This window comes from Eleginops maclovinus, chromosome 1 (genome assembly GCF_036324505.1).
Source record: "Eleginops maclovinus isolate JMC-PN-2008 ecotype Puerto Natales chromosome 1, JC_Emac_rtc_rv5, whole genome shotgun sequence".
NCBI classification, from domain to species: domain Eukaryota; kingdom Metazoa; phylum Chordata; class Actinopteri; order Perciformes; family Eleginopidae; genus Eleginops; species Eleginops maclovinus.
The window spans coordinates 28225611-28241767 of NC_086349.1; the positions used below are offsets into that span (position 1 = coordinate 28225611).

At 46.4% G+C, this 16157-nt stretch overlaps 1 protein-coding gene and 1 pseudogene across 3 annotated transcripts; one reads left to right on the forward strand and one right to left on the reverse strand.

Annotated features, from left to right (window-relative positions):
• The first annotated feature begins 542 nt into the window (after nucleotides 1-542).
• Nucleotides 543-5961, forward strand: LOC134862674 (NLR family CARD domain-containing protein 3-like; annotated as a pseudogene).
• A 1882-nt stretch (nucleotides 5962-7843) lies between these two features.
• Nucleotides 7844-13662, reverse strand: LOC134862333 (trypsin). Of its 3 annotated transcripts, XM_063880213.1 has the most exons (6): nucleotides 13536-13662; nucleotides 13168-13237; nucleotides 12275-12425; nucleotides 11738-11876; nucleotides 10441-10698; nucleotides 7844-8367 (listed from the first exon to the last, which is right to left on the reverse strand). In XM_063880213.1, exons 2-6 carry the CDS (start codon nucleotides 13220-13222, stop codon nucleotides 8212-8214), a joined length of 759 nt encoding a protein of 252 aa, XP_063736283.1. In that variant the 5' UTR covers nucleotides 13223-13237; nucleotides 13536-13662; the 3' UTR covers nucleotides 7844-8211. The 3 variants fall into 3 exon arrangements, with proteins under 3 accessions (XP_063736283.1, XP_063736273.1, XP_063736266.1); XM_063880203.1 differs by lacking the exon at nucleotides 13536-13662 and having other exon boundaries at nucleotides 13168-13303; XM_063880196.1 differs by lacking the exons at nucleotides 13168-13237; nucleotides 13536-13662 and having other exon boundaries at nucleotides 12275-12528.
• Between the last annotated feature and the right edge of the window lie 2495 nt (nucleotides 13663-16157).

Genomic DNA, 16157 nt, shown 5'->3' on the forward strand with positions numbered 1-16157 from the left:
GGAACATTCAGAGATTGTGTTGTTGTAAAGTACACATTGGGTTCTGTTTGATAAATATGAATGAAACATCAGAGCACTGTCCCATGGATACCAATATGCTTTTCCAAGCAGTGTAGAACTATGCTGTGATCCACAGCATCAAAAGCTGCACTCAAGTCAAGAAGCAGCAGCAATGATGTGAAGTCAGAGTCAACAGTAATTAGTAAATCATTGACTACTCTGGTCAAGGCAGAGTCAGTAGAATGACGGGAGCGAAAGCCAGATTGGAATTTATCAAACAGATTGTTGTTGGATAAGTAGGAAATGAGTTGATCAGCGACTACTCTCTCAAGTAATTTGAGCTCAAAGGAAGATTGGGAATTGGTTGATAATTGTTCAGAACTTGCAGTATTAGGTTTTTTAAGCAATGGTTTAATAATAGCAGTTTTATAAGCTGAGGGAACCGAGCCCATGGAAAATGATTTATTTGTAATATCAAGAACAGAACTACTGAATACAGGTAGCAGTTCCTTAAAAGGATTAGATTAGGTATAGGGTCTAATATGCAGGCTGTGGGTTTGGAAGCAGTTGCCAGTCTGGTAAAGGCCTCAGGGGAAATGATTTCCAACTGGGAAAGGGTGCAGTTGGTCCGAGTCACAGTGTCTGCATCCATCAAAGAATTGGAGAATTCATAGCCATCATTTTGAGAGGAGTGTGGAGCAGTGGGCTTATCTCCAATTGATGAAATCTTATTGGTAAAGAATTTTTGAAGATCATCAGCACTGTATGAAGAGCTATTGGCACGGAGGTTCCGCGTGAGTCTAGCGACAGTGTCAAACAGAAACCGTGGATTATTTTTATTAATGTTAATCAAGCTAGAGAAGTATGCTGTCCTTGCAGCTGAAAGTGCATGTTTACACTTCTTAAAACTCTCGATCCAGGCGAGGCGATAACACCCCTGTTCGTTACACACCACTTGAGCTCAAGCTTTCTACAGATCTGTTTGAGTGAACGGGTGTCATCTGAAAACCCTGGTGCCGATTTAATCCTAGTACGTTTTCTGGTTGTGAGAGCAGCAACAGCGTCAAGCGTTTTGAGCCAGATGCTGTTTAGATTACCTGTGAGATGATTAAGGGAATCGGAATTTGCACTACAGGAGTCAAGTAGATCAGGTAAACACTCAGCCAGTGTAGACCTAGCAGTCTTGCAGGAGCAGGAGGAGCTGGCTGAGCGTCTGCAGAGCAGTAAGAGGGTTTCTATAGAGATTAACACTCTGGATAAATGTCTCATCTGCTGATGTCTCAAGGGACCAACATATATCCATATGTCCTTCAGAGAGCCAGAGTCACAGAGTGACCGAATGATCTGCTGTTTGTTCTTTCAGGAGCTGCTGCTGGAGTCTGTCGGCGTAAACTCAAGTCCTCCCTGAAGGAGAAGTTCCAGTGTGTGTTTGAGGGCATTGCTAAAGCAGGAAACCCAACCCTTCTGAACCAGATCTACACAGAGCTCTACATCACAGAGGGGGGGGCTGCAGAGGTCAATGAGGAACATGAGGTCAGACAGATTGAAACAGCATCCAGGAAACCAGACAGACCAGAAACCCCCATCAGACAAGAAGAGCTCTTTAAAGCCTCACCTGGAAGAGATGCACCAATCAGAGCAGTGCTGACAAAGGGAGTGGCTGGCATCGGGAAAACAGTCCTAACTCAGAAGTTCACTCTGGACTGGGCTGAAGGCAAAGCCCACCAGGACATCCAGTTCACATTCCCATTCACCTTCAGAGAGCTGAATGTGCTGGGAGAGAACCAGTACAGCTTGGTGGGACTTGTTCATCAGTTCTTCCCTGAAACCAGAGACGCAGGAGTCTGCAGCTTTCTTCAGTTCCCGGTTGTGTTCATCTTTGACGATCTGGATGAGTGTCGACTTCCTCTGGACTTCCACAACACTGAGGTCCTGACTGATGTCACAGAGTCCACCTCAGTGGATGTGCTGCTGACAAACCTCATCAGGGGGAAGCTGCTTCCCTCTGCTCGCCTCTGGATAACCACACGACCTGCAGCAGCCAATCAGATCCCTCCTGAGTGTGTGCACATGGTGACAGAGATCAGAGGGTTCACTGACCCCCAGAAGGAGGAGTACTTCAGGAAGAGGTTCAGAGATCAGGAGCAGGCCGGCACCATCATCTCCCACATCAAGACCTCACGAAGCCTCCACATCATGTGCCACATCCCAGTCTTCTGCTGGATCTCTGCTACAGTTCTGGAGGAGGTGCTGAAGACCAGAGAGGGAGGAGAGCTGCCCGAGACCCTGACTGAGATGTACATCCACTTCCTGGTGGTTCAGTCCAAAGTGAAGAACATCAAGTATGATGGAGGAGCTGAGACAGATCCACACTGGAGTCCAGAGAGCAGGGAGATGATGGAGTCTCTGGGCTTTTGAGCAGCTGCAGAAAGGCCACCTGATCTTCTATGAGTCCGACCTGACAGAGTGTGGCATCGATATCAGAGCAGCCTCAGTGTACTCAGGAGTGTTCACACAGGTCTTTAGAGAGGAGAGAGGACTGTACCAGGACCAGGTGTTCTGCTTCGTCCATCTGAGCCTTCAGGAGTTTCTGGCTGCTCTTCATGTCGATCTGACCTTCATCAAGTCTGGAGTCAACCTGCTGTCAGAAGAACCAACAACCTCCAGGCTGCTTAAAGTCTTCAGCCCCAAATCTAAACTAACACATCTCTACCAGAGAACTGTGGACCAGGCCTTACAGAGTCCAAACGGACACCTGGACTTGTTCCTTCGCTTCCTCCTGGGTCTTTCTCTGCAGACCAATCAGAACCTCCTACGAGGCCTGCTGACACAGACAGGAAGTAGTTCAGGGACCAATCAGGAAACAGTCCAGTACATCAAGAAGAAGATAGAAGAGGATCTGTCTCCAGAGAGGAGCATCAACCTGTTCCACTGTCTGAATGAACTGAAGGATCGTTCTCTGGTGGAGCAGATCCAACAGTCCCTGAGTTCAGGACGTCTCTCCACAGATGATCTGTCTCCTGCTCAGTGGTCAGCTCTGGTCTTCATCTTACTGTCATCAGGAGAAGATCTGGACGTGTTTGACCTGCAGAAATACTCTGCTTCAGAGGAGGCTCTCCTGAGGCTGCTGCCACTGTGGTCAAAGCCTCCCGCAAAGCTCTGTGAGTACAGAGGTCTTTAGATTTAGTGAATCAGTTATTAATACTCTGCTGTCTTCTGAGTAACTGTTGTCCTCATCCTCTCTCAGGCTGAGTGGCTGTAAGCTGTCAGAGAGAAGCTGTGCAGCTCTGTCCTCAGTCCTCAGCTCCCAGTCCTCTAGTCTGAGAGAGCTGGACCTGAGTAACACCGACCTGCAGGACTCAGGAGTGGAGCTGCTGTCTGCTGGACTGGAGAGTCCACACTGTGACCTGAAGACCCTCAGGTCAGAGCACAGAACAGTTTGAAGTCAATACCAGCATCAGCCATGCTGTGGTGGGGGGGAACACCATCATCAGTAACATCATTGAAGTGAAACCAGACACAGCAATCTCCTCTAAAGCCTCTACAGAGAGCTTCAGTTTCAGTGATTGGTCAGAAGACTTTGACCTCCAGAACTCATCCAGGCAGTTTCAGCCGAGCCCCTCCTGGTTCCTTTGTTTCAGGATCTCTTCATATCAATAAGACCCTTACCATGCTGTGCATTTGTTATCCACATTGTTATTAGGAATACAGGACATAACAGCATGCAAAGAAGCTGCTTCAACTCTCCAAATACCAAAGGGGAAATCATATGAGTAATGATCAGCTGCAATAAAAGGGTCGTTCTGCAATAGTCTGGTTGTTACAGACAGGGAATAGTAATATATAAACAGACGATATACTCAGAATGTAAACCAAATAAAGTAAGGGGGGTCAGATTCTGTAGGTGTATTCCTGAACAAGAGAATCAAGTAACCCTAACATCGGAGTAGCTCAGCTTCAAACATGGAGGTAGGTTTTAGAGTCTAACAACAATTCCAGTGAAATCCGGTCTACCTGTAGACATGCCCTCGACCAATGAAGCCCAACAATCCTGAAGCTGTCACTTTCAAGACTCACAACAGAAGTCCCTTTCCCCATCACATATGTGCCATGACTAACATCAGAACAGACCTCAACCTTAGGGGCCTCTGCTGTCAACCGTTTCCTAGTCAGGGCTTTTTTCCTACAGGATATTGAACATGTGTGTGTTGATGGTGTCTGGTCCTAAGCCCAGGTATAGTGTCTCAAAGTTAAATGGGATCATGACCCTAAGTATCTTTTCCATACAGGATTTGATTTGTTTCCTGAAGTTCAGGAGCACAGGACCCTGCCAGAACAACAATAATTGTCCTTTTGCTCACCTCATGACCTCCAGCATGAAGCGTGTCTATTTATTCACACCTGTTGAGCAGGTGTTTCAAAGACCCTGTTCGGTTTTTCCACCCAAATTCCCTCCAGGTCAGGGCAGAAGTAGATCTCCATTGTTATCAGCCTCTCCCATATTTACCATGCTGTGCATTTGAAGTGTGGAGCAGAGCCTGTAGGTGCAGAGGTGATGCAGTAATAAGCCCCCCCCCCCCCCCCCCTGACTGCTTGTTTGTGTGTCTGCAGGCTGTCAGGCTGTCTGATCACAGAGGAAGGCTGTGATGCTCTGGCCTCAGCTTTAAACTCCAACCCCTCCCATCTGAGAGAGCTGGACCTGAGCTACAATCACCCAGGAGACTCAGGGGGGGGCTGCTGTCTGCTGGACTGGACTCGCTCAGGTAAGGAGAGGCAGTCTGATAGAGGAGGTAGAAAGTGGCTCTGTGACCTGAACCAACCAGAGCTGATAGACCCTGACTCTCCACACTGTCTGTCGGCAGCTGAGAGGAGACCCCCGTCAGTGGGTCCATGTTCATGTGGAAGACCAACAGAAACAGAGTGGGGGGGTTTAATGTTCACACAGATCAATGAAGCGTCCCTTTTTCTCTCGCGCTACACTCAGAGTTCAGGGTGGGAGACGGAGCAGAGAGGAGCAGAGAGTGTCATAGCAGAGAGGAACAAAGGCTGCCCGTTTCATTAATACACGGTCTCCACGGGGGAGTCGCCGTCTGTCTGAAACATATTGAGAAAGATACAGGAAACAGGCGGCCAATCAGACAGCAGGACTTTGGCAACCTGGACCAGAGTTCTGATGGACCTGAAGAACTCATGATGTTCAGACAGAGCAGAACCACAGCTCTGTGTTCAGGGTGGGTCTTAGATTAAGGATGTGTTCTGATCTGGTGAGGTTTAACCCCCCCCCCCCCCCCCCCTGCTTTCAGCCTGGAGCCTGCTGCAGTCCGCTGGTTGAGGCCGGGTCTCAGGAAGTGTAAGTGTGTGTTTAATCATGAACCTCTTCACACTGGGACACCACAGGTACAGTAACACCCTTTAATACCTGCTGTCTCTCATCAGACTCCTGTGGACTCTCTCTGGACTCAGACATAGCAAACAGGAACCTCAGACTGTCTGACAACAACAGGACGGTGACACGAGTGAGAGAGGAGCAGCCATATCCTGATCATCCAGAGAGGTTTGACCTCTGTCCTCAGCTGATGTGTAGAGAAGCTCTGACTGGTCGCTGTTACTGGGAGGTCGAGTGGAGAGGAGGGGTTTATATATCAGTGACTTACAGAGGAACCAGCAGGAGAGGAGAGAGTGAGGACTGTTGGTTTGGATGGAATGATCAGTCCTGGAGTCTGAACTGCTCTGGTGGTAGTTACTCTGTCTGTCACAATAACATCATCCTGCTGGCTCTCTCTCCTTCTACAGTCTCCTCTGACACACTGATCCACCTCCCCACCTTCAGAACCACATTCACTGAACCTCTCTATGCTGGGTTTGGGTTTTGGACTGGTTCCTCAGTGTCTCTCTGTCCTCTGCAGGAGCATAGATCAGTGTGTACAGGATCACAGACTGACCGGCTGTCTGTCCAATTGATCACGTTACCACCAGTACTCAGATCTGTTACTGCAGTAGAGCAGTAACCCTACCTCTGTGTAGAACTACTGAGCCGAAGTTCTGGTTCCTGGGACACACCGGATGTCTTCTATCACTGGATTATAATTAGCATTCATGTGTTCATCACTGTGTCTGTGCAGCAGGTGAAGCTGGAGCTTTAGAGTCTTTTATACTGACAGGTATTTCATGTATCCTTATTCCATCATGGCCCTCGGTAGACCCCCCCCCCCCCCCCCCCACATGTAACGTCACTGACTATAACACCCCCTGTTGTGTTAATACTGTGCGATATATATCTGGCTGCTATACTTTCATTTTGTGTGCTTCTTGTATATATTGTTTTGTATCTTGGTGAAACACTAAGCTGTCTTTGGTTCTTTCTGCTGTAACAACGCAGATGTCCCCTCTGTGGGACGATCAGAGGGATTCTGATTCTGACTACATCATGGCCCCCGGTAGACCCCTGCACACTGATGTCCCCTCTGTGGGACGATCAGAGGGATTCTGATTCTGACTACATCATGGCCCCCGGTAGACCCCTGCACACTGATGTCCCCTCTGTGGGACGATCAGAGGGATTCTGATTCTGACTACATCATGGCCCCCGGTAGACCCCTGCACACTGATGTCCCCTCTGTGGGACGATCAGAGGGATTCTGATTCTGACTACATCATGATTCATCAGCTGATTTATATTAATTCAAATATGAACCAAAGGTTCTGGTTCCTCCAAACTGGATTTGTTACAGAACTTGAGTAGAGGATCTTAGAGCCAGTCCTCCTCTGGATGGATGTGTGTGGTAAAGGTAGACCTTAGATTAAGATGACCTGAGGCAGATTACAGAGGGACAACAAATGAAACTCAGAGACAGACTTCACGTATCCCACCAGAGTTCTGACCAATCAGACGGACTCTTCCTGAGCTCTTCCTGCCGCTCCTTCGTACGCCCCTCAGCAGATCCGTTATCTGTGCTCTGAAACCAGATCACATACAAAGAGTTCCGGTTCAGCTCTGGTTCCAGCGTCTGGGTCTTTGTCTCCACATGTCTGGTTGTTTCTCCAGATTTATGGAGGCTCACGCTTTGCTTGGCTCAGCTTGGTTCAGCTTGGCTCAGCTTGGTTCAGCTTGGCTCAGCTTGGTTCAGCTTGGCTCAGCTTGGTTCTACTTTGAGAGGAATGCATCCTTTCTGTGTTCAGTTTGTTGATGAAGCTGATTCTGAGGAACACGAGTACTGGTGGCTGATTAGAGAGTCCCTGCCATACTGTCAGAACCCCTTTGAGCACTGGAGGGCAGTTTAATGTCCACCAGTATCAATCAGTTCTCACTGGGAGTACTGGGACACTTTAACTGAGGGATCTCGTGTACTCTGAATAGATGAATTGTAATCTTTGAAATCCACAGTAAACATATTGGAATGCAGTTCTGGAGTCTACTGTTTCATTGGATGTGTTCTCAATGGGAAACCATCGATCCCAGGTGCTGATTTCTTTATTAGATCATTTTGGTGAGCCAGGAGAGGATGGCTCTCTGAACAGAAGCTATTCTTATTTTAAACACAAATGTGCCATCATTTCAGAGCAGAGAGTGTAGAGACTGTGAAGAAAATGAACATTTTGAGGCTTTCGGAAAAAAAGAGGATTCTGAAATTTACTGGAGAAGAGAATTTTGAAGAATGCATTTGTGGAGCAAAGAGATATAAAGTGTCTGAGTTCCTGAAGTGAGACGCCACAACACAAGTCTTTATATATATTTATTTTTGCCAAACCAGTGAGAGCAGCAGAAAGGAGGATTTCCAGATGAGTGCTCTGACTTTAGTGCTGGTTAAATCAAATGAAGGGGGGGGGGGGGGGGGGGGGGGGTATGAGTATTTAGTCATTTAAATATTTCTTTACTCTGTTCATGAATCTCATTAAAATGCACGAACACAAGTCAATAAAATAATGAAATACCGTGGGTCTCATTATTATGGAATTGATATCTGAATTATGAAAACACAAACAATTTATCGGCCAAAATAAAACTCCGCCCGCTGTTTCTCCACCTCCTTTCTCCATCAGAGCACTGAAGGGAGATCGTTAAGTGTCATAAATATAGACCCAAACATCTACAGATCCCCACGGCTCTGAGCTCCACATCGAGCAGTGACTCAGATATAAACCCTCAGGACGTCAGGAACCGTGTCACTGTCTTCAGAGTGGAGCCTGGTGTCTGCAGGGTGGAGCGCCGCTTCATGGGGAGTACGCAGCGATGACCCGCTGGATCCAGCCCCCGTAGTTCCTCACTTTGGTGTAGACCCCGGGGTAGTAGGGGTTGGCGCAGCTGATTCCCCAGGACACGATGCCCTCCAGCTTCCCGTCGCAGATCAGAGGCCCCCCGGAGTCCCCCTGAGGTCACAGAGAGACGGTCTTCAACAGCGGGTTAAAGTACATCTAATCAAGTACTGTACTGTAGTACAAAGTACTTTACCTACTTCCATTTCAAGCTACTGCGTACTTCCACTCCTCTACAGTTCAGAGGTACATGGTGTACTTATACTCCAATACATGTATTAAATCCCTTTAGTTGCTCGGCAGATTAGGAAGAATGATGTGGAACTTTTACTCAAGTACAAGACCTGAGTACTTCTACTTTACTCAAGTACAAGACCTGAGTACTTCTACTTTACTCAAGTACAAGACCTGAGTACTTCTACTTTACTCAAGTACAAGACCTGAGTACTTCTACTTTACTCAAGTACAAGACCTGAGTACTTCTACTTTACTCAAGTACAAGACCTGAGTACTTCTACTTTACTCAAGTACAAGATCTGAGTACTTCTACTTTACTCAAGTACAAGATCTGAGTACTTCTACTTTACTCAAGTACAAGACCTGAGTACTTCTACTTTACTCAAGTACAAGATCTGAGTACTTCTACTTTACTCAAGTACGAGACCTGAGTACTTCTACTCTACTCAAGAACAAGATCTGAGTACTTCTACTTTACTCAAGTACAAGACCTGAGTACTTCTACTTTACTCAAGTACGAGATCTGAGTACTTCTACTTTACTGAAGTACAAGATCTGAGTACTTCTACTCTACTCAAGTACAAGATCTGAGTACTTCTACTTTACTCAAGTACAAGATCTGAGTACTTCTACTTTTACTCAAGTACGAGATCTGAGTACTTCTACTCTACTCAAGTACAAGATCTGAGTACTTCTACTTTACTCAAGTACAAGATCTGAGTACTTCTACTTTACTCAAGTACAAGATCTGAGTACTTCTACTTTACTCAAGTACGAGATCTGAGTACTTCTACTTTACTCAAGTACGAGATCTGAGTACTTCTACTTTACTCAAGTACAAGATCTGAGTACTTCTACTTTTACTCAAGTACGAGATCTGAGTACTTCTACTCTACTCAAGTACAAGATCTGAGTACTTCTACTTTACTCAAGTACAAGATCTGAGTACTTCTACTTTACTCAAGTACAAGATCTGAGTACTTCTACTCTACTCAAGTACAAGATCTGAGTACTTCTACTTTACTCAAGTACGAGATCTGAGTACTTCTACTTTACTCAAGTACAAGATCTGAGTACTTCTACTTTTACTCAAGTACAAGATCTGAGTACTTCTACTTTACTCAAGTACAAGACCTGAGTACTTCTACTTTACTCAAGTACAAGACCTGAGTACTTCTACTTTACTCAAGTACAAGATCTGAGTACTTCTACTTTACTCAAGTACAAGATCTGAGTACTTCTACTTTACTCAAGTACAAGATCTGAGTACTTCTACTTTACTCAAGTACAAGATCTGAGTACTTCTACTTTACTCAAGTACAAGATCTGAGTACTTCTACTTTACTCAAGAACAAGATCTGAGTACTTCTACTACAAGATCTGAGTACTTCTACTTTACTCAAGTACAAGATCTGAGTACTTCTACTTTACTCAAGTACAAGATCTGAGTACTTCTACTTTACTCAAGTACAAGACCTGAGTACTTCTACTTTACTCAAGTACAAGACCTGAGTACTTCTACTTTAACTCAAGATCTGAGTACTTCTACTTTACTCAAGTACGAGATCTGAGTACTTCTACTTTACTCAAGTACAAGACCTGAGTACTTCTACTTTAACTCAAGATCTGAGTACTTCTACTTTACTCAAGTACGAGATCTGAGTACTTCTACTTTACTCAAGTACAAGATCTGAGTACTTCTCCCAGATATTACACAACAACCTCTGGGACAGCATCTGTGATACGGCTGCAGTATGTACTTGTACTTCACAGCGTACTTCCAGCTGGTAATGCTGCTGTTATTGTATTTATTGCACTGTAGATGTACTTGTTGTTGAACACCTGGATGTGTACTTTTGTAAACGTTGTAATTTGTACCTCTGGGCTTTGATCACGCCTCTTAGTTCATATGGTCTTCAGCTGTGCTGTAAGATAAAGTACTTTGAGTACCTGGCAGGAGTCCTTGCCCCCGAACGGAGAGCCGGCACACAGCATGTTGCTGCTGACCCTCCCCCAGTAGTAGTAGCTGCAGTAGTGGATCATTTGCACGTCCACAGAGCGCAGCACCGGAGACAGGTAGTAGCTGTAGATCTGCGTCACCCCCCAGCCGCTCACTGTGCACGAGCTGCCCGAGGCTGGGAGGGGGTCCGAGGGGTCCGGCAGCACCGCCTGCTGTACGTAACTGTTCAGCACCGCTGGCTGGCTCAGCTGCAACGGGAGGGGGGGGGGGGGGGGGAGGGGGGATTATTTTTATTTAACAATACATTTAGAAACACAAAGAGGAAAGAGGCTGCTGCAGGCTGGAACCCACTCCTCAAGTCTCAGTGAAAACAACCTTAGAGCAAAGAGAGCAGTGCACGTGATAAGAGTCATAGAGTAGTGCACGTGATAAGAGTCATAGAGTAGTGCACGTGATAAGAGTCATAGAGTAGTGCACGTGATAAGAGTCATAGAGTTAGTGCACGTGATAAGAGTCAGAGAGCAGTGCACGTGATAGGAGTCAGAGAGGTAGTGCACGTGACAGGAGTCAGAGAGTTAGTGCACGTGATAAGAGTCAGAGAGCAGTGCACGTGATAGGAGTCAGAGAGTTAGTGCACGTTACAGGACTCAGAGAGTTAGTGCACGTGATAAGAGTCAGAGAGCAGTGCACGTGATAGGAGTCAGAGAGGTAGTGCACGTGACAGGAGTCAGAGAGTTAGTGCACGTGATAAGAGTCAGAGAGCAGTGCACGTGATAGGAGTCAGAGAGTTAGTGCACGTTACAGGAGTCAGAGAGCAGTGCATGTGATAGGAGTCAGAGAGTTAGTGCACGTTACAGGACTCAGAGAGTTAGTGCACGTGATAGGACTCAGAGAGCAGTGCACGTGACAGGACTCAGAGAGTTAGTGCACGTGACAGGACTCAGAGAGTTAGTGCACGTGATAAGAGTCACAGAGCAGTGCACGTTATAGGACTCAGAGAGTTAGTGCACGTGACAGGACTCAGAGAGTTAGTGCACGTGATAAGAGTCACAGAGCAGTGCACAGTGCACGTGATAGGACTCAGAGAGTTAGTGCACGTGACAGGACTCAGAGAGTTAGTGCACGTGACAGGACTCAGAGTTATTTCAGTCCTTGCTTTTAGAAGCTCGTGGTGCGCAGAGCGATGTGAAGGAGAAGCTGGACGGCAGGAGGACGGCAGGAGGACGGCAGGAGGACTGGATCCGCTCCAGCTACGTGTAGAAGCGTTCACTTTAACCTCGGACTCACCTGGAGGAGCATGATGTCGTTGTCGAAAGTCCGGTAGTTAAAGCCGTGGAGACTAATCAGTGAGACGTTGAAGACCTGCTCAAATCCTTCCACTGCAGTCAGGTCGTGTTCACTCAGAACCACCTGAATCAGCCCACTCCTGCACACAGGACAACAACCATGTCCGAACACATTCAGATAGCTAATGTTATCAGATCAAAGCTAATTCCGTGTGTGTGTAAACGTACGTCCAATTAATTCAGCTCTTATTCTGTTTCTATTTATCTTCCATAGCAATCGCTCTCTCAGGTCAGGAGGAGGAAACGTCTAAATGCACATCCGGGGCTTTGTTTCACTGTGTCTGTTTGTGCCTGTCGAGTTAGCATTACATAAAGCCTCATTAGCATATTTAAACATGACCTGTGTGCAAATGTGTAATGTAAAAAGTAATTGTGTTAATGTCAGTAATGAAGTGGGGGGGGGTTTCATGGTGATACCTGTCAGTTAAATATTTGACCCTGTCCACTTGCAGGTAAAGTGAGTGTGTGCAGTACTCACGGCCGCCAGCAGTGGGCAGCAGACACCACCCACTGGGGGTGCACTAACGTCCCCCCGCAGTAATGGCTCCCTTTATACTGCAGGGACGCCTGGTATTTGACAGAGTACGGCACCACCTCCTGACCCCCGATGATCCTCGCCGGTAAGACCTCTGCACACGGGACGTGTCGGAGAAAGGGCAGCACAATGCAGGTCAACGGGAACAGCAACACACTCATGTATAGGGGACGGATCACACGTGCTCAGAGAGGAAGACACACTCCTGGGCTCTTGTTCTGTACCCCTGTAGTGTGCCTTATCAATATATTGAACTTGTTTCCTTTATCTGTGATGTTTCATCACTAATGTGTGCCTCTCTCTCTCTGACATGTTGTTTGCCTTTTTACCTGATGTCACTTTTGCTGTAACGCTGTAAATAAGCAAATTATGATGAAAAGGAGGAGGAACGTTTTCTGTACATTTAGAAGCAAAGTCCAAAACAAATCCATTGGATTTCAGACTGTGGTTGATCTGATAACTGAAATGTAAATTGATATTGTGTTTGCTCGGCTGGTCTTTCATAGTACTGCCTTCAGTTATATTTGTGGATTCAACGATTTAGATCCTGATTAGAAGCTTCACCATTGAAGCTTAACGAGTGTTTGCTATACTTTTACTATCTTTGAGGGTTCTGTCTGCCTATTTGCTCGGGGAAATAAAGTGCTGTGTGGGAACTTGTATTCATTTATTACAGGAAATAAAATGTATACCACTAAAGTACTTCCTTTAAATAATGACTTTAATACGGAAACTACCCCTGCTACTTTCTGTGTGACTACGTGAATGAATCTGCTAAACCACCGTGGAATTACTGACGTGTTTGTTTCATGAAGCACAAAGTTAGTAAAACGCACCTGAAACTGCGACGGCCAGGAGCAGCAGCACAGCGGAGCCCGTCATCGCTGCCATGTTTTCACTGAGCCTCTGTGATGCAGAACGGAGATTACATCCAATTATGTTTATACCAAATATAAGAAGGAGTCAAAATTCAAACAAATGATAAAAAGAACTGGAAATCCACCGCCAGACTTCTTCCCAGATGACACCTCAGAGCGTTTTGAACAGATTTGAATTTAAGTTACTAAAACGGGACTAAAAGTTTGCAACCCTTGTGTAACTCCTGGCTAAATGTTGGCAAACTGAACGTGTCGTCGTTTTAACCCATTTTAAACTGTGAGACAGACCCCTGAATATCAGCGTTTGGAGAGAAATGATCACTTACCTGTGCAGTTTCTGCGCCTGCTGACCTGGGCTGGGCAGCTCCTTTTATACACACACTTGTCCTCGTTCACATCTTTTGTTGAAATTATCTTTTGGTCTTGTTTTGTTCTGAGGAATCTCACGTTGCAACAAAGAGTCTGACCTACTGCGAGACAAAGTGCATTATCTCCGTTTCTGAGCTCTGCTGCACACCTGGGATCGATTATAGAGGAATAATGTTCAGGGCCTCGATGATATGGGGGAGGGATCCCATCATGATTGAGACACGTCCGTTTGTTGTGGGTATATTATTTATTGAAGTTACACTTACAAATGTGTATTAGTGTTGAAGAAACTGAAAATCCACAGTTCATCTCCATGGCTCTAAAGACACACCAGAGGCCTGTACCACGAAGCCAATCCCACAGACCCTGGATCTGTTTGAGTTCTCTGGCTTAACTAAACCTGCCGTCTGACAGGCAGTCTGCAGCATCAGGACCAAAACCACCAGACTCAGAGACGTTTCATCCCACAGGCCACAAGGCTGTTAACACCTGAGCTCTGTGGAGCGCCTCCAAGCTTTCATCGGTTTGCATTGATTCCTCTAACTCGGTAATGACAGCCTTGATGACAGACTCTTATTGCACTATTTGTATTTTATATCTGAATTAGTTTGATTGTTTTATGTCTTGTATATGATATCCTGCATTGTTGGAGGAGCTCAGGGTTTAAGGTTTTCATTTCTACGCTGAAGCTGCATCCGACATTAAAGCCTTTGCCGGGGAAGCAAAGTGTCTCCAGAGACAAACCAACACAGCGCAGCATGCTGGAGGAGGTTGGGTTCACCCCGGACCTGGAGGACTCCTCTTTCTATATCTGTTACTCTCTCTGTTTCCTTTAAAACTCTGAAAGCAGAACAGCTGAGAGTTTGGTTTTTGTCTGGACGATCAGCGATGTAAAACCACGGTTTGATGATGACTTGGTTTTCTACATAAGTTATTATAAAGGTGAACATTCCTCATGAGTTGTCTTCTGGTTTAGCACGTGAGGGATCTAAACCTCACGTGCTAAACCTTCAGTTATGCTCAGCTTCTACTCCACGATTCTTTAGCAACTTCAGGCAGCTTAAATGTCATTGTTGAACACAGATGGTATTAATACATAAGAGCAGCTCCAGCCGTGAGTCTGACTCTGATTCCGTATCATTGTGACCGCTGAGACTCATGTTGGGGGGGCTTTTATCTAATAAGAAAGGAGCTCCACATAGACTCAGGTCCTCCCTGGGCTCCTGGGGGACGGAGGACATGATATTCTGCTGAGCTCCTCCCTGAGAGCCTCCCCAGGGCGGGTCGGACCCCGAGGCTTCAGGAGGAGGAGCAACACTCACTGAAGAATCCCAAATCTGCTCCGTAGAGTTTCATTTATTTATATTACCTGTATTTTGGGGGAGAGTAAACCAATACACCTGTGCTGTTGTAAAAAAAAGCATGAAAAACTAGCGAGAGAAAAGTTTTCCCTGCAGGGTAAGAGGGTTTCTGAGAAGCGTCCGAGCCTCAGCCGCTGTGATTGCCTCTGTGTGACATCCTGTATGCTGCTGTGGTCGTACTATAGTGATGATTATACACACAAGTACATGATATAATATCTCATGTATTAGGCTGCAGTGCTGTACTAATCAGGATGCTTGATTTGTCCCACAGAGGGGAAATGTACTGCTCATGAATATTAAATATATGCTTTGATTTCCATCTTTCTCTTGTGTGTGTAAACCTATTTACTCGGTATACTTCATTTAGTGTATAATCGTTAACATCCAACACTCAGAGATTTCCCGTTGGTCAGCTGATGAGAGTCTTGGATTTGAGGGGACATTTTAAAGGGAAACGCAGATTTTTTGGAGAAGCGAGGACAGAGATCCTGGCACTGATATACAATCTCAGATGTCTCGTCTTACAGAGACGCTCTTTGTTACAGAGCCATGATTCAGACTCCGGGGACATGAGAAGCTATCCGATCCATCTTTAATGACGGCTGGCGTATGGCGTGCAGCAGCGAGTCCTGTAATCGGTGGCAGCCCTCAGCAGTGCTTCCTGGGGAGGTTAGTGGTGAGAATGGCACCTCCCCTCATGAGGGGGGAGCAGCTTCCCTCACAAGCAGCAGGAGAGCCCTTTATCCAGCCCATATCACCATGGAACTGCACCACTCCATTAATGATGTTAACACATTCACTTTCTATAATGGTGGAGGTGAAGTCTGACGGGACGTAGCTTGGGAACCGGAAGGTCACCAATTCGAGTCCCCAAAAGACCAAGTGCTACCGTGGTGTCCCTGAGCAAGGCATCATTCCCTACCCTGCTCCCCGGGCGGGTCAAATCCCCCAGGGATCATTAAGGGCTCCTCCTTCTCTTACGTGTGCTTGCCTTTTATTTAATACCTAAGTCTACCCGTTTTCTTTGCGCCTCGTACCGGCCCTGTACCTCAGAGAACAATCAGAGGTACAGGGCCGGTACAACCGCTGTACCTCAGTGCTCGTACCTGCCCTGTACCTCAGTGCTCGTATCTGCCCTGTACCTCAGAGAACAATCAGAGGTACAGGGCCGGTACGACCGCTGTACCTCAGTGCTCGTACCTGCCCTGTACCTCA

Coding starts and splice junctions, on each gene's coding strand:
- LOC134862333 (XM_063880196.1), bottom strand. CDS start 12,492: ATGAGTGTGTTGCTGTTCCCGTTGACCTGCATTGTGCTGCCCTTTCTC. Junction 10,699..11,737: donor ACGACATCATGCTCCTCCAG/GTGAGTCCGAGG, acceptor CTCCCGTTGCAG/CTGAGCCAGCCAGCGGTGCT. Junction 8,368..10,440: donor GGGGCAAGGACTCCTGCCAG/GTACTCAAAGTA, acceptor CTGTGACCTCAG/GGGGACTCCGGGGGGCCTCT.